The sequence below is a fragment of the Molossus molossus genome, unplaced genomic scaffold, assembly GCF_014108415.1.
Source record: "Molossus molossus isolate mMolMol1 unplaced genomic scaffold, mMolMol1.p scaffold_m16_p_8, whole genome shotgun sequence".
In the NCBI taxonomy this organism is placed as follows: Eukaryota; Metazoa; Chordata; class Mammalia; order Chiroptera; family Molossidae; genus Molossus; species Molossus molossus.
Window position 1 is genome coordinate 23,329,108 of NW_023425402.1, and position 27,918 is coordinate 23,357,025.

Genomic DNA, 27,918 nt, shown 5'->3' on the forward strand with positions numbered 1-27,918 from the left:
CTCAGTGAACAAGGTCATGTGTTTCCGTCTCCATCCAGTCAGGGTGGCACCCGTGAAGACTGGCAGCTGCGGTGGCTGCTGTTGCAAGTGGAGCGTCTCTGTCTTCGGGTGCGTTCTCCCGAGCAGTCTCTACAGGACGCCTCTCTGCAGCTTCTTTGAGAAACACAAACAGTGGGAATAAAAGCAAGGAAAAGAGAGAGCGGAGAGTAGGGGGAGAGAGCAAACATCAAACTTGTCTGTAGGCTACTTCTTGGTCATGGCCAACGGCTTAAATCAAATTCTTAGGCTCTGAAACTTTCAATAATAGCAGTTAATCTGTTTATTCGGACAGGTCTTTGGAGAGATCTTTTACGCAACTCTTTTGTAAATGATCTTTAGGAAGGTCTATAACACAGTATTTATATTATGGAAAAGGATAATGGGATTCCTTTGAAAATTATTTACCACACAAGTTCTTAAACCTTGCACAATGCCAACATTCTTGCAAATATGTTTTAAACTGCACTGTTTCTCTTAGTGAAAAGTTAATGTGTGTGACATTCATATCATCCTCATTATAATGACATAGTTTTACAGAAATGTGATGAAATAATTTTGAAGAAAATGGTATTCACCATCTAGTAGACACATAATCTGTGTACGGAGGCCGTGATCGGATCTCTCGGGCCAATCCAAAGTCTGCAATTTTCACAAGTTCCGGCCCCATGCAGAGGAGGTTCTCAGGCTTTAGGTCCCGATGGAAGAAGCCTGGAGAGAAAGTGGAGAAGGAACCCAAATGCATTGCTTGCTTCTGCATGACTTGCTTTGCAGCTGTATGGCTCTTTTCTCAACAGTTATAATCTGAATTATAGTTCAGGTATGGCACTGAAGTCTCTGTACATTCATCCCACTAATAAAGTCCTTGGGACCTCAAAGGACTTCATTCATTTCCCTTTGATGAATTCAAAATGTAAAATTATTCCAAAGCGAGCTTCATCATTTTTTTCCAAGACAGAAAACCTCTTTTAAAATATCAAAACTCAGTTATGGGCTGAGATAACTTTGCAAAACGAAACTGTCATTCAAGGGGAAAATATCATTTCAAAAGACCAATCTTATGGGTACTGAGAATTTATACCACAGCAGAAACACGATTACAGTTTTTTGGTTCGAGAAACAAGGGATTTATGAATATGAATTACTCATAGCTGAGAGCTCAGGTGTGAGTTGCAACAGATGTTTAAATGTTAAATGCTCGTTTGCCTAATGAAGAAGTAGAGGTACAGCTGTATAGCTGCAGCCCACGTCATGAAAGGCAAAGTTAACTCACCAACTGGGAAGCCGGTCTCAGCTACAGCAAAGCTTTGGGGGTGCATGCAGGAGACACTCAACATGCCAACCTTCCAGGTGCACTCAAACACCCACTGATCAATGAAACATGCCTCTGAAAACCCAGAACCCCCTTTACAGAGAGCATAGTTGATACAGATATCTTGCATGTGACCCTAATCTTAATAGAACACCCAAATTGGAAATACAACTCCATTAATGCTGCTAATGGAGTTATAGTGAAACCTTGACTCTCGAACTTAATTTGTTCCAGAAGGTGGTTCATTTATTCCCATTAGAAATCATGTAAATTGAATTAATCCATTCCAGACCCCCATATAATTCGGTTTTAACCTTCTTATATACAACACATGTCTAACTGTATAATTTACTCTATACATAAACACCTTAAAAACAAAAAGGCTGTGACATGTAAACGAAAATTTAACAAAAAGGAAATGAACTGTACAGTAAAAAAATAAAAATGTAATAGCCCTGAGCAGTGGTTAGAGCGTCAGCCCATGCACTGAAGGGTCTTGGACTTGATTCCCAGTCAAGGGCACATACCTGGGTTGTAGGTTTGATTCTTGGCCCCAGTAAGGGTGCATGTGGGAGGCAAGCAATTGATGTGTCTCTCTTGCATCAATGTTTCTCTCTCTGTCTCTTACCGTTCCACTCTCTCTAAAAATCAATGGAAAAAAATATCCCCAGGTGAAGATTAACAAAAAAAGAAAAGAAAAGAAAAGAAAATTTAATAATAACAAGCAGCAACAAAAGCAAAAAGCAAAAGAACACGAAAATATTCAGAGCACAATTTCCTGAGATGGTAACGTGTGGATTAGCAGGAAACTGACTCCTACTCTCACATTCTCTCCTCTGTTTGTCGCCTGAGAGACGCGTGGTTGACCATACAGGTATCGGCAGGAAAGGGTTGTGGGGCTGAGAAGCAAACTGTTCGAGATGGGAGACGATTGAGAACCAAGGTTTCACTCTGTTTGTTATGTGCTATCATTACCCCTGGTGTGAAAGTTAGGTTCCAGCTGGCACATTATGGCAGACACGAATAGCCGTCACTGAAGAGCTGCACCATTCCTTAGCCACCTCCATGTCGGTAATGCTCAAATCTGCATCTCACTGTGGCTTCTCCACACTTTTCTAGGCCTATGTCTCTGAGGGTAGCAGCTGAATGTCACTGTCATCCCCACATCGACCTGTTCCCAACCATCTCCCTTCTTGAACCTTGGATAAGACACCCAGACACCCTGTAGTTAGGTTGCATCCATCTTTCCCCAGACAGTCATGGAACTGTCTCTTTTCTCATCGAAATACCTGGTTGTCTGTCCGGTGTGCCCTTCCTCACTGGCCCCTCCCAGATCCAGCCCTCGTGGCCTGTCCCTGCACTGCCACTTCCCAGCAGGTCTTCCTTGCTCCAGCTTGTCCCACACTTCCTGGTAATTTAAATACCATCTTCCTTTGTCACGGTCCCGTCCACAAACACACACACACACATAAACCTTCCATGGCTCCTTTTAAAGTATTTAACAAGCCTGAACTCCTTTCAGCCTATCTAAAGAGATAAAATTGTTATCCAGTACTCACCACCAATCTGTGTAAAGTGTGTTCCAATCAGGTAAAGTGCCTCATTTTCCTGAGGTTCACTGTGTTTATTCCCTTTAACAGTGTTGTGCCCTTATACATGTTGTCTAGATCAATCCTGATCTTTGTCATCCTTTAAGACTTGCTTTGAGTTTCCCTTCCATCCATGAAGCCATTCTAATGTTAGCTTGCATGCTATCATTCATTCATTCACTCTACCAATAAATATTCCAGGAGGGCCTACTCCATGCCAGGCACTGGGTCAGGCTCTGTGGATTCGGAAGCAACCCAAATGGACATGGTTTCTGCCTTGGTGGATGTCATAGGCCCTCCCCTGTAAACTTGAGCAGAGTGCTATCCTTTTCCGATATGTTACATCATCTCTCAATAATCAGATGAAGCACTTTAAGGATAGAGGCCACAGTTACATCTCTCTTGAACAGCTAACGCCGTGGCAGGAGCATGGTGGCCTCATAAAACATTCTTACTGATTGACCAAGGACTTGAATAGGATTGTAGGGAACATGAAGCAACTGAATAGTGACAAATAGACCTGGGCCAAGTCGGCAGGGGCAACAGACAGCAGACCAGGGCTGTTGGGAGGACGGGAGGAAGGAAGCCTCACAAGACAGCAGCCGAGCAGAGAGAGAAGAGCAATGCCCCTGACGCCACGTGGGAGACACTGAGGGCTCAGAGCAGGAAGTCCTCATCACAGAGGGCGCGCCAGCAGAAATAAATCTACTAGTCAGGGTCACCTTCCCAAACGCCTTTCTGTTCTAGAGGAAGAGGTGGGTGACTGTAATGTGGTTGTATGTGAAAACCGCACTAGATGTCATGTATTATGTTCATCATTCTGAAGACACCAGGGCTCAGGACTAGGTCAAGCTCCACATGGGTTATATTAGGACATAATCATCGCTTCACTCTTTATCTGGCCACTGTACCAATATATACCCAATGGCCTTCCTCATACCAATTCCTTAAGCATCCTAACCAAATTAAGAGTACATTAAACTTCAGGTTTACAGAAAGAAAACTTGAGGCTGGTTTAAATTCAATCAGTAATTCAGTATTAGTCAAAAATGGCCTTTAAAATGAAAGGAAGCATTTCTGACGCGGACAAATTTGGATGGCTTATTCTTAGCCTAATTAAATAAAGATGATCAACGCCCACCAGAGTGGGCGAGGTCCATTCTAAGACTCAGTGTCCCTGAGTCATTGTGTTTGGACCCTGTGTTCTTCAGAGCACCCTCCAGCTCCCAGAAGGCCTGGCTGCGTGCTCCCATCTTGGGACTGACTTAAGAATGTGAAAACGGACAAGCAGTTATTGGACAGTGACTGTTGCTCGGTGCATCCCGGAAGGCTCCCGTGGCCCCTGAAGATGCATGAACCATGAGACCATGGTCTCTCTTCCTAAAAACTCCGAGCGCTAAAAACAACCCAATAGGAAGTGAAATGAAAGACATTGTTTTCTTACTGAACAGATGGGAAAAGTGAGTCATGGGGGGTGGGTGAATTATTCACAATCCTACCAAGAATGTGCCTCAGCTGTTACACTATGGAGCTCTACTCTGTCCCTCTCAGTCCATGCAACTAAATCTGGATTTGTGGTTTTGGTCCCCTCAAGTCCAGATTCATGCTGTTTCTCCCTTTAGACTCCCCCTTTCTCCTCTGGTTGGGCCAAATGATTATTTCTAAACCTACGTGGCATTTCTCTCATAATGAGTCATTTGTCCTCCAGAACCCAAGCCCCGCCACCACCAACCACAGCACCCAGCTCAACAGGCTTGCATCACCTGTTCAGTTTATCCCATCATATCGACTTGTGCTCAAACACCAGTATTCCTGTACCTGGCTTCCACCATGGGTCGTGCTCCCGTGAACTCAGACTACCTCCTCCCATCAGTTAAGCTTTATCCTCTCCCTCACTGCTAACTCATCTTTAATTCGACTCCCACAGAGAACAGATGCACTAATGAAATGAGGAGAGTGAAGATTCTAGTTCCCTGTACATCCCTCTAGGCAGCTCTCTTTTCTATGGATCATCCTTCAGGCCCCACATAAACAATCAGAGGGAAAATGGCTAGGGGAAAAAATTAATTGCAAACAGACTCTTAAAATCGGCTGGTGAAAACTGTATCTGTCAGATGACATATGTTGTCTGTTATAATATATTCGAGTAGAAGCCTTTATAACGAGGAACATTCATGAGTATGTCTGCAGAATTTAGGCCTCTGCTCTTTTTATTACTGAATAATACCAATAGCTATTATTAGCCGTATGCCCATGAGTTCTATTCCTTGGTAATTAAAAGTATTCCTTGGTAAATGTACATTTACTTTTCATCTCTATTTTTTTTTAATCCTCACCCGAGGATAATTTTCCATTAATCTTTAGATAGAGTAGGAGGGAGAGAGAGAGATGGGGAGAGAGAGAGAAACATCAATGTGAAAGAGACACATCAACTGGTTGTCTCCTGCATGACCCCGACCAGGGCTGGGGACAAACTGCAACCCAGGTATGTGTCCTTGGCTGGAATCAAACCCACGACTCATTGGTCTGTGGGTAACACTCTATCGCTGAGCCAAATCGGCCACAGCTCATCTCTATTTTAACAAAACCTTCCTAGTTCCACAAGAGAGGCAATACTGCATAGTGGTTAAGTGTGCAGACCAATCAGACTGCCCAATTTCAAATTCCAATTCTGTTCCCTGGCTAGCAAATCACTTAACCTCTCTGTGCCTCACTCCCCTCATCAGTGAAATGGGTAAATAACAACATCTATCTCATGGGGTTGTTTTGCAGGATTCAATGTGTTAATATTTGCAAAGCTTTTACAGCAGCATTTAGCACGAGCTTGTTGTTACTAGATGTATGAAGCCTCTCATTTTCTCTTCCCAACAACCTGGTAGAGTGAACAGGCAGACACGGCTCCATTTTTTTGCAGATAAGAATCCAGGCTGTGAGGCTAGCGATGTGCCCCACTGCCTGTGAGAAGGTGGCCCCACACTCTGATCTGCTCCCTGATTCACGCTGTGCTGAGGTGTGCATGGGGACTTGTAGCAAGAGTCCACTTCTCCCCCCTACTTCTGACTCACAGCGCAAACCCAGACAGCTGAGTTCTTCAGGGGTCATGCAACAGCAACGTGCTGTTAACGTAAGACCTTTCCTGTTCAAAACTGTTTGGCTTTTATAATTCAGGAACAGCCCTTCAATTTAATTTCAGGGTCCCTCCTGCCAGTCGAGTAACAGAGGGATTTTCTCTTTCATCCTGGCAGAAAATGTGTTGTGCTTACTTTTCATGAGGAACCCTGGGGCAAGGAAACCATCAAGCCACAAAGAAGGCTTTCTCCTCTCTGCCACACGCCGTTAATGATGAACCTGATGCGAGCATATGGGAATGACCGGAGAAGACAAACACTATGAATTTCTGTTGCACACCTACCTATGGTGGAAGGTGTCATTTCACAGATATGGCTGAATTTAAACCTTCAATGTTTTTATAAAGAAGGCCACAAGGACAGCAACATACAGAAAGGCCAAGGGCGGACTCAAGGTCATGCACAGGAAGACAGTGGTGAAACACAGATGCAGAGAACCACGTCTTGGGGCAAAGCATTGCTCTCCAAGCTACCTAATGGATGCGTTTCTGATTACCGGCGTGGACAGGTGTGACCTGAATATTTGTGCGGGTAGGTTAAGGATGAAACACGGTGTGCATTAATTATTTAATTCCTGCAAGGTATACATACTTTGGCACTGCTCAGTCAGGCCCAAGCAGGATCGTGTTTTCACTCTGGGTGTGGGGAAAGAACTCAGTGGCATGAACTATGACCACAGCAACTACCTTCAGTGTGCCCTCCCCTCTCAAAGGAGTCTACTCCCCGGGGACAGAACGCGCCTTCTCACAGTGATAACCCGCTCGCAGGGAGAGGTCTGAAACTCACGAGACAGTACTCCATAGTACTTCAGGCTATTTTTTTCCATGACTGGAAAAAAGAAGTAATATGGGGCTACATGTGCACTTAACCGAAGTCAAGTCAATACTATATAAGTACTATTAAAAAGGTACCAAAAAACATTCACTAAATGAAAACGAGGTAAAACCTGTAAAATTAATATCCACCTACAACTACTATCATTATATTTTTTTAATCTTTTACTATCTTGTTCGCTTTGAGAACAGACAGGTTTTCCTACTGAAGCGTGGCAAATGGGCACAGGTATCTGAGCTCACCTCTGCTCTACCACTTCATTGCAGCGGGACCTTTGACTGGTCTGCAAACCTCTCTAAACCTCTTTGGGAGGAACAGATGCCATCCATCCTTTCTACCTGAGAAATTGGCATGGAAGTAAATAAAGTGACGGATGAGATGTCATTAAGTTATAACCAGAACTAGGCAAAGTGTCAAGAATCTCTGGTAACAGCAACAGTGCTGGGGCTACACAGTAAAGGTGGTCTGACCTTCTCAATAAACCGAGCCTCCCACATTCAGTCTGAGTGTCTAAGGTGCGTAAGGAAACTGACAGTACAGAGTTCCCCAGAGCTGTTTTGATGCAACAGTATACAGATGCTAAATTATCAGATACAAATATGTACTGAGTGTGCACATATACATGTGCATTTATGTGTGTGCATGCATGCATGAGGGAGAGGAATGTATGTGTAGATACATGTACACGTGCATATGTGTATATGTAGTTGTGCATGCACATGTAAGAGGGGACATGTGCGTATTCATTTGATGTATAAAAGGCCACATGCTCTTTCTGGCAACAAATATCTGAGCCTCAAGAAAGCAGCAAAAAAGCAAAGGAAGAGAAAGACCAAGAATATTCACTTTCTTTTATGTCCCCACTCAGTTTCCAGCACTGAGCAAGTAGCCCAGGCAACTGAGCTGCTATGGCCGGTCCCTACTTGAAAAACATTCTGGTTGACTTTCTCTTTTGAGAATCTCTTTGATTTCTTGTCCCTTAGATTTCCTGGGCTCTTACATCTAGTAAGTGACTCTTTTCCCCCTTATTTGTCCCTAATGTCTCACTACAAGTTTTTCGAGTTTTGCAAATTCATACCATCGTTGTGAATTCTGGTTGGCTACAGGCTAATCAGCAGAATCAAACACCTTTTACCAAGTCCTTTTTACTGGAATTGGTTCACAATGGGTCTCAGTCTTGCAATTACTCCTGATTACAACAGCACATGCCTGAGGCTGACACAAATTTGCCCAGATAGCCTCAGTCTGTTGTTTGTATCTCATTCAGTGGCTAACTCTGAGAGGCTGGTGGGGTTAAAGGATAGGCTGGGAGCATCCCAGACGGAAGGTGCCACAGGCTGTTGCATGTGGTCTTTTCTACTCTCTACTGATTTCTGTCCAGTCTGAACCGACTGTATGATCAAAGGGTTTCCACTCAGTTTCCTTTTTGGGTAACGAAATTCACTGGTTGGTGCAGTATTTGCAATGGCAACAATATCCTTAGATTGGGAGTGAATGGATTTCTGCCTGTGCAAGATCAGCCGCTTTGCTCATCTATCTATATACTAAAGTGACCTCAAATGACCGCCTGAGGGGCCACCTGGCTCGGCTGGTGAACATCCATCCTGCAGCTCTGTGTTCACTGGAAGGTATGGATCCAACCCCAGGTGGGTCTCGTCCAGTTAGTAACAAAGACTAATAATAATGTCTCAGGTACTTGCTGGAAAATACAACCTTAAACTCACTGCTACTCGATATCCTTCAAAAGCTCCACTAAGAAGAGCAGTAGTGATAGAGGATTTCCTGAAGGGTGTGCGGCCATCCATTCCTCTAGATACTCTCATCTTTCCTTGGACTCATCAGACAACCCTAAATGGGCCTCAGGAGAACTGTTTTCTCTGATCAGGTGATACAATTGTCCTGTAATGAGGGATATGACATGAAAGTTATCCAATAACCTATTACTGTGTTCACTTTGGAGTCCCTTCACATACTGTCCCTTCTACAAGGACACATAAGAGAACCTCTTTGGTCTCAGTACCAAGTACAGTTTGCCCCATCTGGGGCAACTGGATTGTTTGTACCTCAGGGAAACTCTGTAGGTTGTAATTGATCATGTTTCACATTTTGCACTGTCAGAAAGCAAGCTCAGAATGAAATCTGTAACCCACTTCTTCCACTTAGATGAAACATGCTGATATGCATTTTGCAGCTTAACCTCGCCCCTGGCTACATCCAGAGCTTGTTTTGCCTTTGCCTTTTCATTCTCTGCTAATTTATTTTCCTCTGTTGCATAAATCTTGAACCTTTATGAACAAACTGAAATATAAACACATTAGGAAAATGAGAAGTCAGTGGGTTAAACTACTCTTAATTCTAATCTTAGGTTTCTCATTAATACACCAGTTAACGGTCAGGAATAATTTTAGATCTATAACCAACAAGCTCAATGTTACAGCCTAAAGAATAAGAACACACAGACATGATACATACTGAGGAACATTCAGAAATCAAGAAATGGAAGATAATGTGTTCCAAAATCCATTGTCAGCCTGTCAAATCTGTAACCATTTCTGGGAATCGATAATAAAAGACACTGATGTTTTCTACATCCACCGGATGACATTTCACTGCTGTGCAAAAGAACAATAACCCAAATCACCTACCGTGTTTGTGAATAAATGCCAGTCCTTGTAGTATCTGAAACATGATATTCCTTATAGCAGACTCAGGAAACAACTTATTTCTGTATGGATCAGAAGCAAAAAGTTATAAACTTAGATTTACAAATGAAAACAGGATTCATTTTGGTTATATGGTAAGAACTTATGAAAACATTTGTTCACATGCTAATTTGTCCAGATCCTTTGATAATAAAGAGCAAAGGAAAACAACCATTTATCCATACAGGAGAGCTACCTTATACATACCAAATATATTCAGTTCTGTTACAAAGAAGCAATGATGAAATATATTATAGTTAAGCCCCCAACAAAATTCCCTCTAACATAGCATACAAAAATCTCCTCTCTCCATAATATAAATGAAAACTTTGGACAATTTTAATGGGGAAAATGTGAGGCTTTATGACATGTAGCAGATAGCACATTTCCCCCCCGGTTGGGCAAACCATGCAGCTTCATGACTATTATTGACAATGAGGACAATTCTTGTTCACCGAAATCAGAGGGAGGCTGGGAATGGCTCTCATCTGCCACCAAGAGAATGTGCCCAAGAAGTTCTACATGATTCGCTTTTAAGGTTCACAATGACCATAGCAGGCAATTTTTTCTCGGTCGCCTCTGCCCAGCACACAAGCCCCTGAGCACTGTGGCAAGAAAGGAAATGAAATAAACCCAGACATTTTCGATGGAGGTCTCAAAATGAATGAAGCTGCTACACCCCCCGACTTGTAGTTGCTCTGCTCACGTGTCCTTGTAGGAAGGGAGAACTCCAGAATATCTGTTAAATATCTGAGCTTTGGGTGAATAACCCTTTGAAACACGAAAAACTAGCTTCTGTGAAGCTATCGCAAGGCCTCTGAAATAGGGATGTGCATCGGGCCCCTTGTCAATGGGCAACTTTAAACAGCAAAGCCTAAGGAGCGTGACTGGGGAGGGAAAAAAAGCAGAAAGAAAAAACGTCCGTTTCGCGATATTTATTTTTAAGATCATGAAAACCAAACCGCACCTTTCTTTAATGAGCTGGTAAAGATTTTCCTTCATGTACTCAAAGATAAAATACAGATGATCATTCTCCCTGATAACTTCTTTTAATTTCACTATATTGGCATGGTTGAGCTTCTTTAAAGACTGAAAGGCGAGGAGGAAAAACAAAGAGTTAGAGAGACACTGTTGTTGAAAAAGAAAAGCAACCCGTGTATACTTCCAAAGAGTTTAGAAATACCACAATTCATATGTTAACAACAATTTAAGTAATAGTCTTCCTACGAAATCGACAGCAACTTTACGTGGAAAACTATCTTGATTAACTGGCTGGAAGGTAAATGCTTGACCTTCACTAGTATTTCTGCAGCTGCCAGGATCAGGCAGTGAGCCAGGCCTCCCTTAGGCACATTCCCTCCAGATAACAGGATTCGTGCCTCGGGCGTGGAGACAAGAATCCACTGTCAGATGAGGCTTTGACTGTTCTAGTACAGGCAGGCCTCGTTTTATTGCGCTTCACAGATGTTGCATTTTTTTTTACAAGTTGAAGGCAAGACTCTCCACCAGCAAAAAGATTATGATGCGCTTGATTGCAGTGGTCTGGAACTGAACCCACAATATATCTGGGGTACGCCTGTATTGGAGAAGGCAGTTGCTTTGGGGCAAGATCGTGAGTTAACAGTCTGCAGACATGAACAAGAAATTGTTCAAACAGAGGCCGAGAGCCTGATTCTGTCCAACTCCATCTGGTTCACGAGTGTCCACGAGACACACAGCACTGTGTGCAAGGTGAGTTCGACGGAGAAGGAAGAGAAATCTGTTTGGAAAGACTCTGAAGTAATGGGGGAGAAAGAGCTCCACTTCCAAGAACAGCAGAGGCAATAAAAGTCAGGCACAGCCCTGGCCAGTTTGGATCAGCGGTTAGAGCGTCCGCCTGCGGTCCAGAGAGACCCGGGTTCGGTTCCCGCTAAGGGCACGTACCTCGGTTGCAGTTTGTCCCCGGCCCTGGTTGGTCGTGCGGGTGGCAGCCACTCGATGTGTCCCTTTCACATCGATGTTTCCCTCTCTCTCTCTTCCTCTCTCTCCCTCCTACTCTGTCTGAACAAAAAATGGAAAAATGTCCTCAGATGAGGATTTAAAAAAAAAAAAAAAAAAAAAAAAAGTCAGGCACAAAGAACTAGAGTGACTAAGAAAATGCCGTATGACCTTATTATTCAGCCTTGCGTACACGCTGTACTCCTCTTCCGGGAACACACACGAGTACGACCGTGTGTAAACCATTTCTTCTCGCCTCGTTAGTTCTGCCGACGGTGAGCAGCAATCTTGTTTGTGTACGGCAACCAGAGATACCCAGCTACTGGTCTGCTCACTAGATGATTGGAACTGGATAGACTGGCTCCTTGCAGGAAGTCTCAAAGGGTCACTGGCCAGTGGGATGAGCCCTGTCATACTAGAAGGCCGCTTCCTCGCAGAGAAGTGAGTCCAATAATAACACATTGTAAAGCCCTCATTATTTCTGAATTTCCTTAAAAGAACATCCCTTTTATAAACAAATGCAATGTCTGAAAAGGAAAATGTTAACATTAATAGGCAAATCTGGAAGGACGCTCAGTAATAAGGTGCCCCAGGGATGAGAGCCTGGGAATGTACGATACGATCAAGTGATTTCAAGCAGCTGGGAAGAGAGAGGACGATGGCCAGGGACTGAGAGCAAAATAAGATTCTCTGCAGCCTCTTCCCTGAAAGGCAGGCTCCTGCCAACACGCCCCTCTGGCAGGAAATCCTCAGCTGTTCTGGCCAAATGGGCAGGGCCTTCTAGAATGACCCAACCGGGCTGATTACTTCTTTTCGTTGGGTTGGATTCCTGGTCCTTCATGAGTAACAAAAACAAACATTGCTGAACTTGTAAGTCGTGTTCCCCGGAGTCTTGCAGACTGCAGACATCTTTTCCGCCTGTTGGCTTCAAGTGCATCGCGAGCAACGGCTGAGATGTTCAGTGGACCCGCAGCACATTTGTTCAGAAGAAAATGAAGAAAGTTCTAAAATTTTTCAAGAGGAGAATTCTAGGCAAGGAGTAGGGTACCTTCCGCGGTCAGCCTGCAGTGTGTTTTGAGCGTGAGTTACTGGCCCAAGAACTGGTTCACAGTTCTTGTTTCCACGCGAGGCTCATGAGCGGGTTACCATCTGTGTTAGCTTGATATGAAAAGAATTATTTTTGCGTGGAGAACTCCATGTGTCTCTTTTTACAGAGATCTCTCTCCAGAAAAAAGGCATCTTATTTGATCTCAGGAGAGGTTGACACAGGAGAGGAAAAGGCAGGACAGCTGTCCCCACGCAGAGAAGCAGGTTAAACCTGGGTCAGCAGTCCGAACAGGCAGTTTATCCCCACATATAAAGGTTCTTAACCATCAGCAAAACTACGAGAAGTACTGTGTCATCCATAGGTTCTTGGAAAGAGTGAAACAATGTATAACAAAACCAGTGGTATCACAGGCTAAAAGATATCAGTGTTATACATAAAAGATGTTAAAGGAAAGGACATCACTTGAGGACCTGCTGTACCATGTTCTGGGCCCCAAGGATACCCTGGGCATGAGACACAGTGCCTGCCCTTTGGAGGCAAACAACCTAATGTAGAAGAGAGACAAAATATATGTGACTCAATAAAGAAGATCATATTAAGGGCCAAAGGAATGACAGAGACAAGGAACATCAGAGATGTTTCAAGGAGTAGTAGTTATTGAACCCTGAGCAGTCAGTGAGTGGCACACGAATATGACTTTAAGGAACAGTAACACCTAGACAACTCAGCGGGAGGGAAAGGGTGTGTCCAGAGGGGAGCCCTCACAGGTGAGGGTGCATGTGAGAACGGAGTATCCTTCTCTGTGTCTGAAAAATAAGAAGTGCATTTAAAAAAAAAAAAAAAAGAAATGTATTTATTTATTTATTTATTTATTTATTTATTAGAGAGAGAGAGAGAGAGAGAGAGCGATAGAAACATCGATGTGAGAGACATCGATCGGCTGCCTCCTGCATGCTCCCTATTGGGGATCGAGCCCGCAACTCAGGCATGTGCCCTGACAGGGAATCGAACCGGGATGTCTCAGTCCATGGGATGACGCCCCATCCACTGAGCCACACCGACCGGTCTAAAGGAAGCTCATCTGGAGAAGTGGGAGGGGAAGACATTGTTTGGATGCCAGGCGGATGGGTACCCACGGAAACCTTCGGACAAACCTGGGTTTGCAACTAAGCTTTGTGGCTTAGAGCTGTGTCTCCCTCAAGCAAGTTCCCGAGTCTGGGCCTCAGCTGTTCTCATGAGCAAACTCAAGACACTAACACTGTCCACATCAGACAGCTGTGGGGATGAAATAAGACTGTGTGTAAAGCACCTCAGGTGCCCCTGGCCCCAAACAGCCTCTCAATAAACGGTAGACAGTGTGTGAGCAGCTGAACACCTCGGAGATCGTTCCAGCAGCAGCACACAGGATGGATGAGATGTCTAGAAAGTGGGATCACACAGGTCACCTGTAAGGAGCTGTGGTTTCTGGGTGAATAATTAACAGAAGGGGAGAAAATATGAGCACCAGGGATGCAGACATTCTAGAAAATTCAAGCACTGAATTCGATACAGGGCCCTGAAGCAGGGGTGGACAAACTTTTCTCCAAAGGGACAGAAAGTAAATGTTTTAAGCTTTCTAGTTTGTACAGTCTCTGCAGCAACTGCTCCCCTTTGCCCTTGTAGCATGAAGTCAGCATATGCAAACAAATGCACATGCCTGTGGCCCAACAACATTTTACTCACAAAAACAGAACGTGGGACATTGGTTACTCCCTGCTCTAATGCATAAAAAAGATAGATTTGGTGAGGTTGCTGAAGCAAGGGGGTTGAATGAAATTACTCAGGAGCAGAGGCAGAGCAAAGAAAAAATTGCTAAGAACAGAATGCGATTAATCACCGATATTTACGGGGCGAACCATAGAAGAACCGGTGAAAAGCAAGAAAGAGGGAGGACAGCTGGGTGAATGCAGAGTCCCATAGCCCTGGAGAGGAGAGAAGGGAGTGGTCAACAGCACCCAACCCTGCAGGCATGAAAGTGCCTGAGAAAATGACTCTAGACTTGGCAACTGGTGACTGTAAGGGAGAGCTTCTGTAGCAGAGAGAGGGAGATGCCTGGCTCGGTTCAGTGGAAAGTCAGTGGTAGGTGGGGAATGACGGCAAAAGGAGTTGTTTGGAAGGTAAGATGAGGAAAGGAAAGGTGTGGACGTTCAAGGGGAGAGAGGGCTGAGGCTGACCAGAGAGAATGGCAGGCACATTTATGGACTAAAGAGAAGGGGCCAGTGGAAAGGAAGAGTTTAAAGGAACAGGAAGGTTCACCAGAGCCAAAAGGTAAGAGCAACCCAAGTGTCCATCAACGGATGAATGTATATGCAAAATGTCATATACCCACACACTGCAAAATGATTCAGCCTTTAAAAAGAAGACAATTCCAACACATGGTACAACATGGATGAAATGTAAAGACATCATGCTAAGTGAACTCAGCCAGTCACAGACAGATAAATACAGGCGTACCTTGGAGATAATGCAAGTTTGGTTCCAACCCACCTCAATGGGCAAGTATGGCGATAAAGTGGGTTGGAGGGTCTTGCCTTCGATTTGTACAAAATGCAACATCTGTGAAACACTGTAGGTGAAGCACAATAAAACGAGTTCTGCCTGCACTGTATGGTTTCACGTACATGAGGTACTAAAAGTAGTCAAACTCACAGAGACAGAAAGCAGAGTGGTGGGTGCCAGGGGCTGGAGGCAGGGCATGGGGAGTTACTGCTGAACGGGTACAGGGTTTCTGTTTTGCAAGATGAAAAGAGTTCCAGAGATAGATGGTGATTATGTTTGTAAATCAACGTGAATGTACCTGATACTGTATACACTTAAAAACTGGTAACATGGTAAATGTTGTGCTATTTGCATTTCATCACAACTTGAAAGAAAAAGAACATTAGTGGGAAGCTACTGAAAATTTGAAGAAATCTGTGATTTACTTAAGAGTAATATACCAACAAGTATATTCACTAATAGCATAGCAATCTTCTATGTTAAGCTATTAACTTCATGTTATCATTTTGCCCCTTTTTGGCATCAGTGAAACAATTCCAAGAGAATGAGCATATCAACAATAAATCTAAGCACATATAACACTATTTTAATCAACTATATACAAAATATTCCCTACTAAATTAATAAATACCTTAACCTCTCGAAGGTTCATGCATTCCTCCCAGGAATAAAACTTCCTTTTCATTCTAAGAGAGAAAAGAGAGACAGATAATTTGCTTACTCCCAGTCACAGGCTAAACTTGATTCTTTAAAAATGTTTTCATTCCGAACCTAATGAAGAGTGCTTCAAATCGGCTTCGATTTCCATCAAAATGGCATTGATTTTCAAATCTGGCCATCAATGCTAGGTCACCTGCAGTGTGGTACAAAGAGGCCTGGGCTGCTGTCTTGCTCTATCTCTAATTAGCTAACCTTGTCCTAGAGGGAATCCCTCATTCCCATGTTAGCTAGACCAGAGCTGTCCAATAGAACTTCCTGTTTCACTGGACATGTTCTGTCTGTCCACTATCGTAGCCACTAGACACATGTGGCCACTGAGCACTTGGAATGTGGTTAGTGCAACACAGGAACTGAATTTTTTTTTTTTTTTGATCCTCACCCGAGGACATTTTTTGTTCAGATAGAGTGAGAGGGAGAGCGAGGAAGAGAGAGAGAGAAAGAGAGAGAAACATCGATGTGAAAGGGACACATCAAGTGATTGCCACCAACACGACCCAACCAGGGCCAGGGACAAACTGCACCTGAGGTACGTGCCCTTAGCGGGAACCAAACCCGGGTCTCTCTGGACCGCAGGCCAACACTCTAACCGCTGAGCCAAACCGGCCAGGCCTAGGAACTGAATTTTTAATTAAATTCACATTTCAGTGCCACATATGGTTACTTGCTACCATGTCAGACAGTACAGTTCTAGACACTCCAGTACAGGGGTTGACAAGCTGTGGCCCATGAGCCAACTCCACCCCACCATCTGTTCTTGTAAAGCCCATGAACTAAGATGGCATTTTTATTTTAAAAGAGTTGGAATAAAAAAAAAATCAAAAGAACATAGCTCGTGACGTGTGACAATGATCTGAAACACAAATGTCCGTTTCCATGAGGGAAATTTTACTGGAACACAACCACACGCGTTCATTTAGATCTGGTCTGCGACTTTCTCACGGCAACAGCAGAGCTGACTGTGACGGGGACCATATGGCCTGCGAAGCCTGAGATGGTTACTGTCTGGCTCTTTGCTGACAAAGTTTGCCAGTCCCTGGTACGGAGCCTGAGGTGAGGAGGAGAAGCCTATTAGCGAACCAGAAACCCGCGTTTCAAGGTTGTGTCTTCCCTTGCACTTACGTCACACTGTCTCATTTGAGTCTTACAGCTGCCCTGTGAAATAGAGGCGACAGGTGAGGAGACTAAGGAACAGAGACATGACACGGTTTTCCCAAGGCCTCACTGCTGGCTAAAAACACACCCTCATCTCTCCACCTCACTCTGACACTCCGCCCCCGACGTCGCACTGTCTCCTGGTTGAGGGACCGATTCCTGTATCCGTGCCCCGGATGTTACTTAACCCCTCCTATGTGGCAGGGACTTTGTCAGGCACTGGAGATACACTGATGAGAGAGACATGCCTCGTGGAACTGCCATCGCAGCAGGAGGGGAGGTGATCAGTCACTTTCTGTACTAAGTGCTCAAAGGAAAGGTACAGGGCACCGTGAGAGTGGACCTCAAGGCGACCTAGTCTAGTCTGGGGTAGCAGGGAACATTCCCCTAAGGAAGTGATATTTCAACCAAGACCTGAAGGATGAGTAGAATTTAGTCTGGCAGGAGGTGTGGGAGAGAGAAGATCACGTGAAGGCTGGGGCAGAAAGGTATCTGGTGAGTTCAAGAAGGTGAAAGGCCAGAGAGGCCAGAACACAGTAGGGAAAGGGTAGTGACAGGGGATACGGCTGACGAAATCCGGCAGGGCTGAAGGAGGCAGCTGCCGCACGGTCACATTAAAAATTGGGGGCTTGATCCTAAAACAGATATGAAGACTCTGAAATCAGAGCCTGAGGCAAGAACCCACTCAAGGGCAGGTAGTCTATTTAGGAGATGATTCTAGGAAGCCAGGGCAAGGAGCAGGGAATCTGGAAACAGAGAGGTAGGGAATCCACTAAAAGGAGCAATGCTGAGCTGATACAAGATGGGCTGGGGCGCAGTCCTGCTGGGGACCTTCTGAGGAGCGGCATAGAAAGCACGCTGGCTGAGTCTCCTGCGTGCACTCGTGCTGGGACGCTGGTGGAGGACACAGCACTGCACACACAGCGCGGTGAAGTCAGGTGGGACAAGAAGACATGATGCGACAGCAGGGACACAAAGAATATTTGGCACAAATGGTTAGATTCATGTGTTTAAAATAATCCCTTCAGACTGGAATGGATGGGGGTAAGAATGGGAGCCAGGAACCCAGCAGAGGAAATTATTCCGGGAGCACAGGTGGTAAATGACCGTGGGCTGAAAGGAAGGTTAGCAGTGGACCACAGAGAAGCAGGTAGATCCGATTAATGTTTAGCAGTTCGAAGGGATAGGACTAGATGACCAGTGGTGGGGCACATGAAGGGAAGTGAAGAAGACTCCAGGTTTGGAGGGGATGGCAACGTCATTTGTCAAAATAGGGGATACTAAAGAAACAGGTTGGGGGCAAAAGCAGAATATGTTGGATATAAGTTCAGTTTTAGATGTGATGAATTTGAAGTGTCTACAGGACATCCAAATGGAGATGCTGAGAAAGCAACTGAATGTAAAGGGGTGTGTGGCAGACACGCTCCAAATGGCTCCACAGACGCCCATCTCCTGGTGGTCGCAACCTGGCATAACCCGCTCTCCTTCTATGACTTGCTTCTACTTGATAGGACACAGCAATTGGACAGGATGTCCCTTCCGTGATTAGTTTAAAAACAAGGAATGTGACTTCCATCTCGGTGGAAGACTCTCAATGCCTTCTTGGCTCCCGTGTCTTGATGAAGTAAGTGCCATGTTGTGAGCCGCTCTTTGGAGAGGCCCACGTGGCAAGGGACTGAGGTGGCCTCCGGCTAACAGCCAGTGGGGAACTGAGGCCCTCCATCTGACAGCCCAGGTGGTACTTAATGCGTCCGCAACTGAGTGAGCGAGTTCGGAACTAGGTCCTTCCCCAATCCAGCTTTAGGAGATCCCAGCCCTGGCCAACACCTTGACTGCAGCCTCATGAGAGACCCTAAAGCAGAGAACTCAGCTAATCCAGGCCCAGACTCCTGACTCTGAGGAACTGTGAGATAGTTGTCTTATTTATTTATTTATTTACTTACTTTATTGATTTTAGAGAGAGAGGAAGGGAGAGGGAGAGATAGAAACATCCATGAGAGAGAACACTGATTGGCTGCCTCCTGCCACTGGGGACTGGGCCCACAACCTGGGCATGTGCCCTGACCAGGAATTGAACCGGTGACCCCTTGGATCATGGGTTGATGCTCAACCACTGAGCCACACTGGCCAGGTGAGACAGTTATTTTAAACCACTCATCTTGGGGTCAACTTTTCCGCAGCAACAGATAACTGATACAAGTCTGAACCCAGACTGCAAAAAGCAAATGGGGTCAGGGGAACAAGACAGTGGTCACCAGACCACCATATGTGTAAATGACCCAAATTACGTCACTTAATTTCTTACTTTTAGTTGCCTTTCCTATGAAATAATATGTATTAGCCTGCTCATGACTACCTCACAAGAGGAGAAAACCCTTTGAGAAAGTACTAGTGCTAGGTGCAAAGTAGCAAACCTAAAGTGGGAATGTGCTTAAGACCTCTGACGTGACCTTTCCAGAGTCGACGATGATCTAGCCCACAGAAGGCAACGTCTACGGTCTTCTCCAGGCTTCCCACGCACTCCTCTTTTGAAATGTTTCAGAAACGAAGAACGAAGAGGGCAGCATTAAATAAATGTGGACCATGAATAGCTGAGGATGCATTTATGAGTGTGAAGGCTAACACTTACTTTTTAATAGCAATCAGTTCCCCAGACTCGATGCTTCTTCCCAGCAGGACGGAACCGTAGGTTCCATCCCCGAGCTGCTTGATCGTTGTGTATCTATTCATGGTGTGTCCGCTCAGGCCGGACACTCATCTCAGGGCCGAGGTGGTGCAGTCCTGCAGTGGCAGCAGGCGTCCCCGGAGTGTAACCAGATTTTCCTATGGCAGCACCAGCACAAGGTATTCAACAGAACGTGACTGTCTCCCAAATACATATTTTCCAAGATCAGTCTTCTGCCTGTAGAGATAAATCAGGGACAAGGATAAATGCTAATGGATATTTTGAGTTTGTGTACTTTTATAGTCTAAATCGGGAATCAGCAGACCATACCCGCCAACCCTGCCCACTTGTTCTTATAAATAAAGTTTTATTGGAACCCACTCCTGCCCACTCACTTGCATGTTGTCTGTGGCTGCTTTCACACTACAATAGCAGAACTGAGTAATAGTGACGAAGACAATGCCCTACAAAGCCAAACATGTTTATTCTCTGACCCTTGACAGAAAAAGTTTGTTAAGCTCTGATCTAAATAATGTTCGTCGACAATTTTTTAATAAAACTAGAGATACCAATCTTGGGAAGTGACTTTGTCTCTGACTCAGAAATGAACCAGCTGCAATTCAATGCTTTTGCTGTTGTTGTTGACTCACCACTGTGGGCAAACCCTGCATAACTATGGACAGTGAAAATTGCCGAGCTCATGCTAAATATACTGAGTTCTGTAATTCCACTCCAATTCACAATGCACACATACAAAAGCCAAGAAATGCTAATACTAAAGTTCTCCTGATACAGAACTTACATGTGCTCCATCATCTATTCATGACTAGGCATCAACAGTATTATTTTTACTGCTAGACATTCAAAAGCTAAACAAAGAGCTAGTAATTTTTTAAGGACTACGTGTAGGCTGTGCCCCTTTTAATATCAAGCAGTTTTTTTTTTTACTAAACATTTTTTCAGTTGTGTTTTTTTAATCGGTCATTGCTTTTTTTTTCATTTATAAAACTGAGTCATTCATTTTGCCTATAATTAAATATTTAGTAATAATATGTGCTTGCAATGTCTTTACATAAACATTAATAAAATGTAACTACTTAGATAAGAACAATAAAAACATTTTTAAAATACAGGTATTAAACTAATTATCTGAAGAATCAAAAGACCAGAAAATAGCCCTGGGCAGTTTGGCTCAGCGGTTAGAGTGTCGGCCTGCGGTCCAGAGAGACCCGGGTTCGGTTCCCGCTAAGGGCATGTACCTCGGTTGCAGTTTGTCCCCGGCCCTGGTTGGGTCGTGCAGGTGGCAGCCACTCGGTGTGTCCCTTTCACATCGATGTTTCTCTCTCTCTCTCCCTCACACTCTATCTGAACAAAATATCGAAAAATATCCTCAGGTGAGGATAAAAAAAGACCAGAAAATGATTAGAAGTACGTGGCATTCTGCCTCTAAATCCAAATCCCGTCTACACAGCTCCCCCTCCTTCTAATCAATAAACGCAGAAGGAAAGAGGGAAATAGGAAACTCACTCTCAGGCAAGCATCACAGTAACAAGATTCTCTGATAGATGCAAATATTAGTGGATAAAAGTCTGAAGAAAAACAAGATATATGCATAGTTTCAAAGCATCTCTAAGATATTGATCACCTTCAAAGAAAAAAATGGTAAGTCTATAGGGGAAAATCCAGCTGAAACCTCCAAACCCAGTTCAACATCACTATTAGTAAGACACATGACATCATATACCCTGGACACGATGCTGTGAGAAGGACATAGCATCACATCACAGCAGTATTCTTGTGAAAAATGCAGAACCTCAATCTATCCATGAGACAACATCAGACAAACCCAAAATGAGGGACCTTCTACAAAATACTTACCAATACTCTTCAAAAGTGTCAAGAGCACAAGGGCAGGGTCAGACTGAGGAACTGTCCAAGATTGGGAGCAACTACGGAGACATGACAACTAAATGCAAGGTGAGATCCTGGACAGGATCCTGGAACAGAAAAAAGACATCAGTGGAAAGGCTGATGAAATGTGAATAAGGTATGTAGCTTAGTTAGCAGCATTGTGCCAAACTTAACGTCCTGGTTTTGATCACCATTCTATGGTTATAGAAGATGTTACTATTAGGAGAAGCTGGGTGAAGGATTTCTAGGAACTATCTGTCCTGTTTTTCTGGAAGTCTAAAACTAGTTTAAAATTAAAAACTAAAAAGTAGCCCTGGCCAGTTTGGCTCAGCAGTTGGAGCGTCAGCCTGCGGTACAGAGAGAGCCGGGTTCGGTTCCCGCTAAGGGCACGTACCTCGGTTGCAGTTTGTCCCCGGCCCTGGTTGGTTGTGTGGGTGGAAGCCACCCGATGTGTCCCTTCACATCGATGTTTCTCTCTCTCTCTCTCTCTCTTCCTCTCTCTCCCTCCCGCTCTAACTGAACAAAAAATGGAAAAATGTCCTCGGGTGAGGATAAAAAAAAAAAACTAAAAAGTAAAAAGTAAATCCAGTCCACATTCTTGCAAAGGCTGTATGTGACCTTGAGAAACCTTAAGAAAGTAAAAGTTATGCCTGATTTTACTATACTCTACCATTTCATTGGAAGAGACCAATGCCCCAAACCAAACTCATTTCCCTTCCCCCTCAGAACCATTTCCCTTCCTTGGGAGCTCTTCAGGATCAGACTCCTACAACTTCCTACAGCAGCTCTTTCCGGTGCTGACAAATAAATTTTTATAAAGCACCTCTTGTGTGACTGACCCCATGTTAACCTCTAGGGACACAAAAACCAATTAAATATGGTTCATTGTTTTCAAAGATCTTAGTGTCTCATAGCAGGGGATAAGGGTGATTGGGGGTGGTGGGCAGATATGTACTCATGAATATGCACTGATACTTCAAGCACATCTAGGGTACCAGATGTGGGGAGGGAATAAGGAGAAAGTCCCCTGGCTCCCAGCTGGGTCAGAAACGCTGCAAGGCAAGTCTTCATGAAAGACTGAGTATTGAAAGAAAAAGAAAAGTGGGTGCTGTGTAAGGGAAAGGGTTCTAGCACCCCAAGGAGCAGAAACTAAGACACAGGGGAGTCTACCTGGGGTGAGGCAAAGGTGAGGAGATTGCAATTGGAAAGAGATAACCCTAGAGTTTTGTTCGTGGAGGGGCTCAGATGCCATTTTGAAAAACACAGGCTTGACTAGAGCTTATACTAAAGGAAAAGAACACACCTATAAAGGACACTATTGGGTCAGTGAACAATTAGAATATGGGTGGTAGATTAAAGCATTGTATCTACAATGTATTTACTGAAGTGGATACCTGTCCAATGTTTCTGTGAGAACATCTTCTTCTTAGAGAATATACTCTAAAGGATTTATAAATAAAGGTCCATATGTATGCAGTTTATTCTCAAGTGGATAGAATAAAAATTGTGTGTGTGTGTATGTAGAGAGAGAGAGAGAGCGCATGGGCACATAAATGGGGTAAAATGTTAACAACAGGTAAATCTAGGTAAAGGTAAATAGGTATTCTTTGTACTATTCTTTTTTTTTTTTTTTTTATCCTCACCCGAGGACATTTTTCCAGTTTTTTTGTTCAGGTAGAGTGGGAGGGAGAGAGAGGAACAGAGAGAGAGAGAGAAACATCGATGTGAAAGGGACACATCGAGTGGCTGCCACCCGCACAACCGACCAGGGCCGGGGACAAACTGCAACCGAGGTACGTGCCCTTAGCGGGAACTGAACCCGGGTCTCTCAGGACCGCAGGCCGATGCTCTAACCGCTGAGCCAAACCGGCCAGGGCTGTACTATTCTTGTAACTTTCCTGTATGTTTAAAATTATTTTAGAGTAATAGTTGAAAAAAATTATCCTCGAAGTGTAGAGGAATGGAATCTTTAAGAAAAACACATATACATATTTTAAACATTGTTATTTTAGCTTAAAATATACACGTGTAGATTTACTTATTAAAACCTCATCTTAAGGTGTTCATCAGACAGAACACTGTCATACATTGTGGCTCGTCCCCTTCATGATAGAAACTGTGTCTCAACATAACATGAACAGAGAATTTGGGCCACAACATAAGCAATTTGGGGCTCTGTGTTTGTTTTTCCCCCTTTTTCTTCTTTTTCCTATTTATCTTCATCTATTGTTGATATGACAATATGATTTCTTCATCATTCATAATTTCATTTTCCAACAAATTAAAATTCCCAAACCATTTTATATATTATCTTCCTAAAAAGTCACTGGAACCTTGATTTGTCAAAACCCAGCTAACTGGAGGGAGGGGGAGCATTTGTAATCCTTTCAACAATACAAATATAAATAAATAAAATCTACATTTTAAAAAAGACATTATGTAGTCATTTGATACAAACAGCGGATTAGACAAAAGTATGGCAATTATGTTAGTACAGAGGTTGATAACTGTACTTTAATTATGTAAAATAATATCCCTAGTCTTAGGAAATATACACTGAAGTGTTTGGAGATAAAGGACCATGATGAATATAACTTACCTTCAAATGGGAGAGACAGAGAAGGGGAGGGAGAAGGAAGGAAGGAGGGAGAGGGGGGAGGGAGAGAGAAAATTATGAAGCAAATGGACAGAATGTTAACAATAGATGAATCTGAGTAAACAGTTAAAAAAAAAAACCCAGATAACTAATAAATTACATGCTTTATTTAAAAAAAAAGAAAGTAGACACTGACCTAGAAACAATGGGAAGTCAATTAGGGTTTTTTAACTAGAGGATAATATGGTCAGATTTGCATTTTATAACCCAATTAGCTAGAATATTTTTCTTAATGTCCAACCAAAACTTGCCTATTGTAATATAAACTAATTTCTTCATGCTTATTTTTTGTGGATATAAAGAATATATCTCACAAAAAAATGTGTATATAATAAAATTAGTAATCAGTATTATACTGAGCGAAATAGCCAGAGAAAGACAACTACCACATGATCTCATTTATTTATGGAACATAATGAACAAAATAAGCTGTCGACCAAAAGAGATCCAGAATCCTGGATGTAGGGAACAGACGGACAAACCTCAGAGGGATGGGGGAGGAGAGGAGGGAAGAGATAAACCAAAGAACTTACATGCATGTATGCACAACCAATCAACATGGACACTACCGTGGGGAAGGCAGGAGGGGGGTGGGAGTGGAAAGGAGGGGGTCAGTGGGCAAAAAAGGGGGACATCTGTAATACTTTCAACAATAAAAAAAAAAGATATTAGTAATCAAATGTGTGTCCCTCGGCCTTTTCTTGCTTCAATTACACCACCTTTCCCCACAGGACCTGCTTCCCACTACTTTAATTATCTTTGGCATTGGTCTCTGAATCCTCGAACACTCCATCTCCTTGATGAACTATGGTGATCAAAACTTAATAACTACCTACATTCCAGTAGCATGTGGGCTCTTCTCCACAAGTTTTTTTTCCAATGGCATTATACTAATGAATCACATCTATTAAATTATTAACCACAGATGCCTTTCTTTGATCATTAATGTCCCACTACCTCCTCATCCACTTCCATTGTAGAATTGAAACAATGCTTTCCCTACATGATCACGGAGAAAACTATTCATGAAAGCATTAAGAACTTTATCAAAATCAAAGTAAAGTGGGTCATTCATTCAACACACAGTCACCCTGACAATTCTTCCCTGTTTCAGTTTTTCATATTTTCATAGAACAAAATTCAATTACTCTGGCAAGAGTTGACTCTCACCACAGCATGGTAGCTGCTCTTTAATCTTGTTATGTCAGGTAATTGAGTACTGATTGTACAATGGATCAGACTAGTGTCTCTCCAGGCTGAGGTGCTAAGCATTATGCAAGGCTTTGGGGGCACATTATAAATAAGATAAGGGCCCTTCCTTTACATAACTCACCATTGACACGACGTGAAAAACAGAGAAAACACTATGAGAACACGGTAGAGAGAACCACCAACTCCTGGGAGAAGGGAGAGGTCTGACAACCCTTCTGAGAAGTGGGGCTGAAGAACGAATCAAGCTTCACTGTACACAACAGGGAAAGAAAAGGAGGAGATGGAGCAAACTGTGTGCGAAAGGTTGGCAGGTACAGGGCTTGTTATGTTCACAAGAAGGCAAAAGCCTAGTGATGTGTTTCCTGGCTGCCCATGAGACTCTCCCGGGGAACTTTGAACAAATACTCATGCCCTGGCTTCACCTCTAAGAGTTAAGTCGGGGTGACCTAAACTATTACCGAATAATACTGAATGTAAACTGTAATTGAAAAATAAAATTAATTTTTAAGAAAAGGTAGGTCAGGGTAGGAATGAGTTTCAGCAGTTTGGAAAGTTCCCCAGGTGATTCTAACGTGCAGCCAGGGTGTGCCACGCAGGGCGGGACATAAAGCCCATGGAGAACAGCAAGGAAATGGCAGGAAATGTCGGAAACCCAGGGTGGGGCCGTGCTGTGAAGGAGCATGTGTACCTGTCATGCAACAGTCTGGTCTTTAACCTGCACAGGGACGCTCTCTAGCATAAATGCTAGAGACATGACATAAATCCCTCTGGAGACCAAACAGATATTAGAACGGAGAGACTAGCAGCAGAGAAACTAGTTAGGTGGGAACTGAAACAGCCCAGGTGAAATATGTCCAAGGCCTGAACAAAGGCATTGGACTGGATGAATCTTAAAAATAGAAGGGGACATGTGTTTGGAATAGAGAATACGTGTGTATGTAATATTTGCACAATGTGCAGAGACAATGGCTTCTGTTTTCTAAGGTGCTGAATTTGCGATATGTACCAAACCTCTCACTGGAGATGCTCTGGAGGCAGCTACAGGTACTTCCAAGGTTGTTCTATTTTGTTTCCAAACACAGTACATTATCAGAGTTCTTACTAGGAGCGTAGCATTCAGACAAGGCTAATAAAGTGCACAACTCTGGGGTACCCCATTCACATGGAACACTACATGGACATGCCTACTGGGGTGTTCCAGCATGGTGGCCATGGCTGGAACAAGGGACAAGACAGTCTCAACCTATGCCTGAATTACTGTTCAACTCTGGGTGACAACCTTCCAGAGAGAAATTAAAGAGCATAATGAGGGGTCTAAATAAATGCACAGGAAGAGGAGATGAAGAAACACAGTGCACAAGAAGTAAAGGAGACTTAGGAGACATGATAATTGTTTCAAGCGAACAATGGGGGATCAGAGAGAAGGGTGAGTTACACTCTGCAGGGATCCGGAGAACAGAACCATGACCGCTGTCTGAGCATTCTATTCTCTACTCCTGTGAATTACTTCCTACCTTAAAAACATGAAGTGGTATTATTCAGATTAGCATTAGACAAGAAGCATCATTCCATCCATAGTCAATTTTGAGCATATCCCAGCAAGAAGAGGTTAAATACATTTGAGATCAGTGTTGTTCAGTTGTTCATCATTTTTGTGGTGGCCTGAATGTGATGACTCATGTCATGATCTGAAAGTGAAGAACAAAAACTCACCGCTGCTCTGGGAAAATAACAGAGTGATGGACACTACAGTGGGAAAAGGAAGGAGATGTGGAGGGGCCATTGCCGATCTACCCAACAGCAATGCTCCTCTCCTTGTTCCGTTCATAGAACCCTGATTTTATTCAGGACTCAACCTGATGAGGGAATGGCAGCCACCTACCACAGTCCTGGGGCATTCTGATCAGTCTAAGCCAAGCAATTCCATGTCTACTAAAAACTGTTTAGGGGTGAGGCCATGGCTCTGACCTATGAGAGAGAAAGGAAAGTGAGTTGATGATGGAAGAGAAAGGCTTCAGAGAAGGAATCTACTCCCTGACGACGACAGTTGACAAAGAGGTTACTCTGTGCTTCTGCCTTAAACATGACTGTAGAAAACTGTGGTATTTAGGGATTGGGCAGCCTCCTGGTGACTATAAGAGAATTCTAAAGATGAGAATACTTTCTGCTGAGGACGGACAAAAGAAAGAAAAAGAGAAAGAGGGGAGAGGGAAGAGGAAGGGAAAGGCGGTTGATGATATCACCGGGCTGTTGCATGACCCCTGAAAATATCTGCCTTAGATTTCTTGTTATATGACCTAATTAAAGGTCTTTGTTGCTGAAGCCACTGTTAGATAGTCTTTTGGGTACAGCTGAAAGCAATCCTAATACAGCAGACCAACGCTACATTGACTTGAGACAGAATCCTACAGGGGAGGTGTAGTTGGCATGGTTTTGAA

General features: G+C 43.7%; 1 protein-coding gene across 1 annotated transcript in view; it reads right to left on the reverse strand.

The window, feature by feature from the left end:
* CILK1 (ciliogenesis associated kinase 1) overlaps positions 1-27,918 on the reverse strand; it is a 53,183-nt gene that overhangs the window by 14,335 nt on the left and 10,930 nt on the right. The window contains exons 2-7 of the mRNA XM_036249215.1: positions 21,580-21,698; positions 19,666-19,938; positions 15,796-15,850; positions 10,569-10,690; positions 9,545-9,624; positions 615-747 (exon numbers count right to left, since the gene is read on the reverse strand). Coding sequence (XP_036105108.1) covers positions 615-747; positions 9,545-9,624; positions 10,569-10,690; positions 15,796-15,850; positions 19,666-19,766 — 491 coding nt within the window. The 5' untranslated portion in view covers positions 19,767-19,938; positions 21,580-21,698. The remainder of the gene's footprint in view (positions 1-614; positions 748-9,544; positions 9,625-10,568; positions 10,691-15,795; positions 15,851-19,665; positions 19,939-21,579; positions 21,699-27,918) is intronic.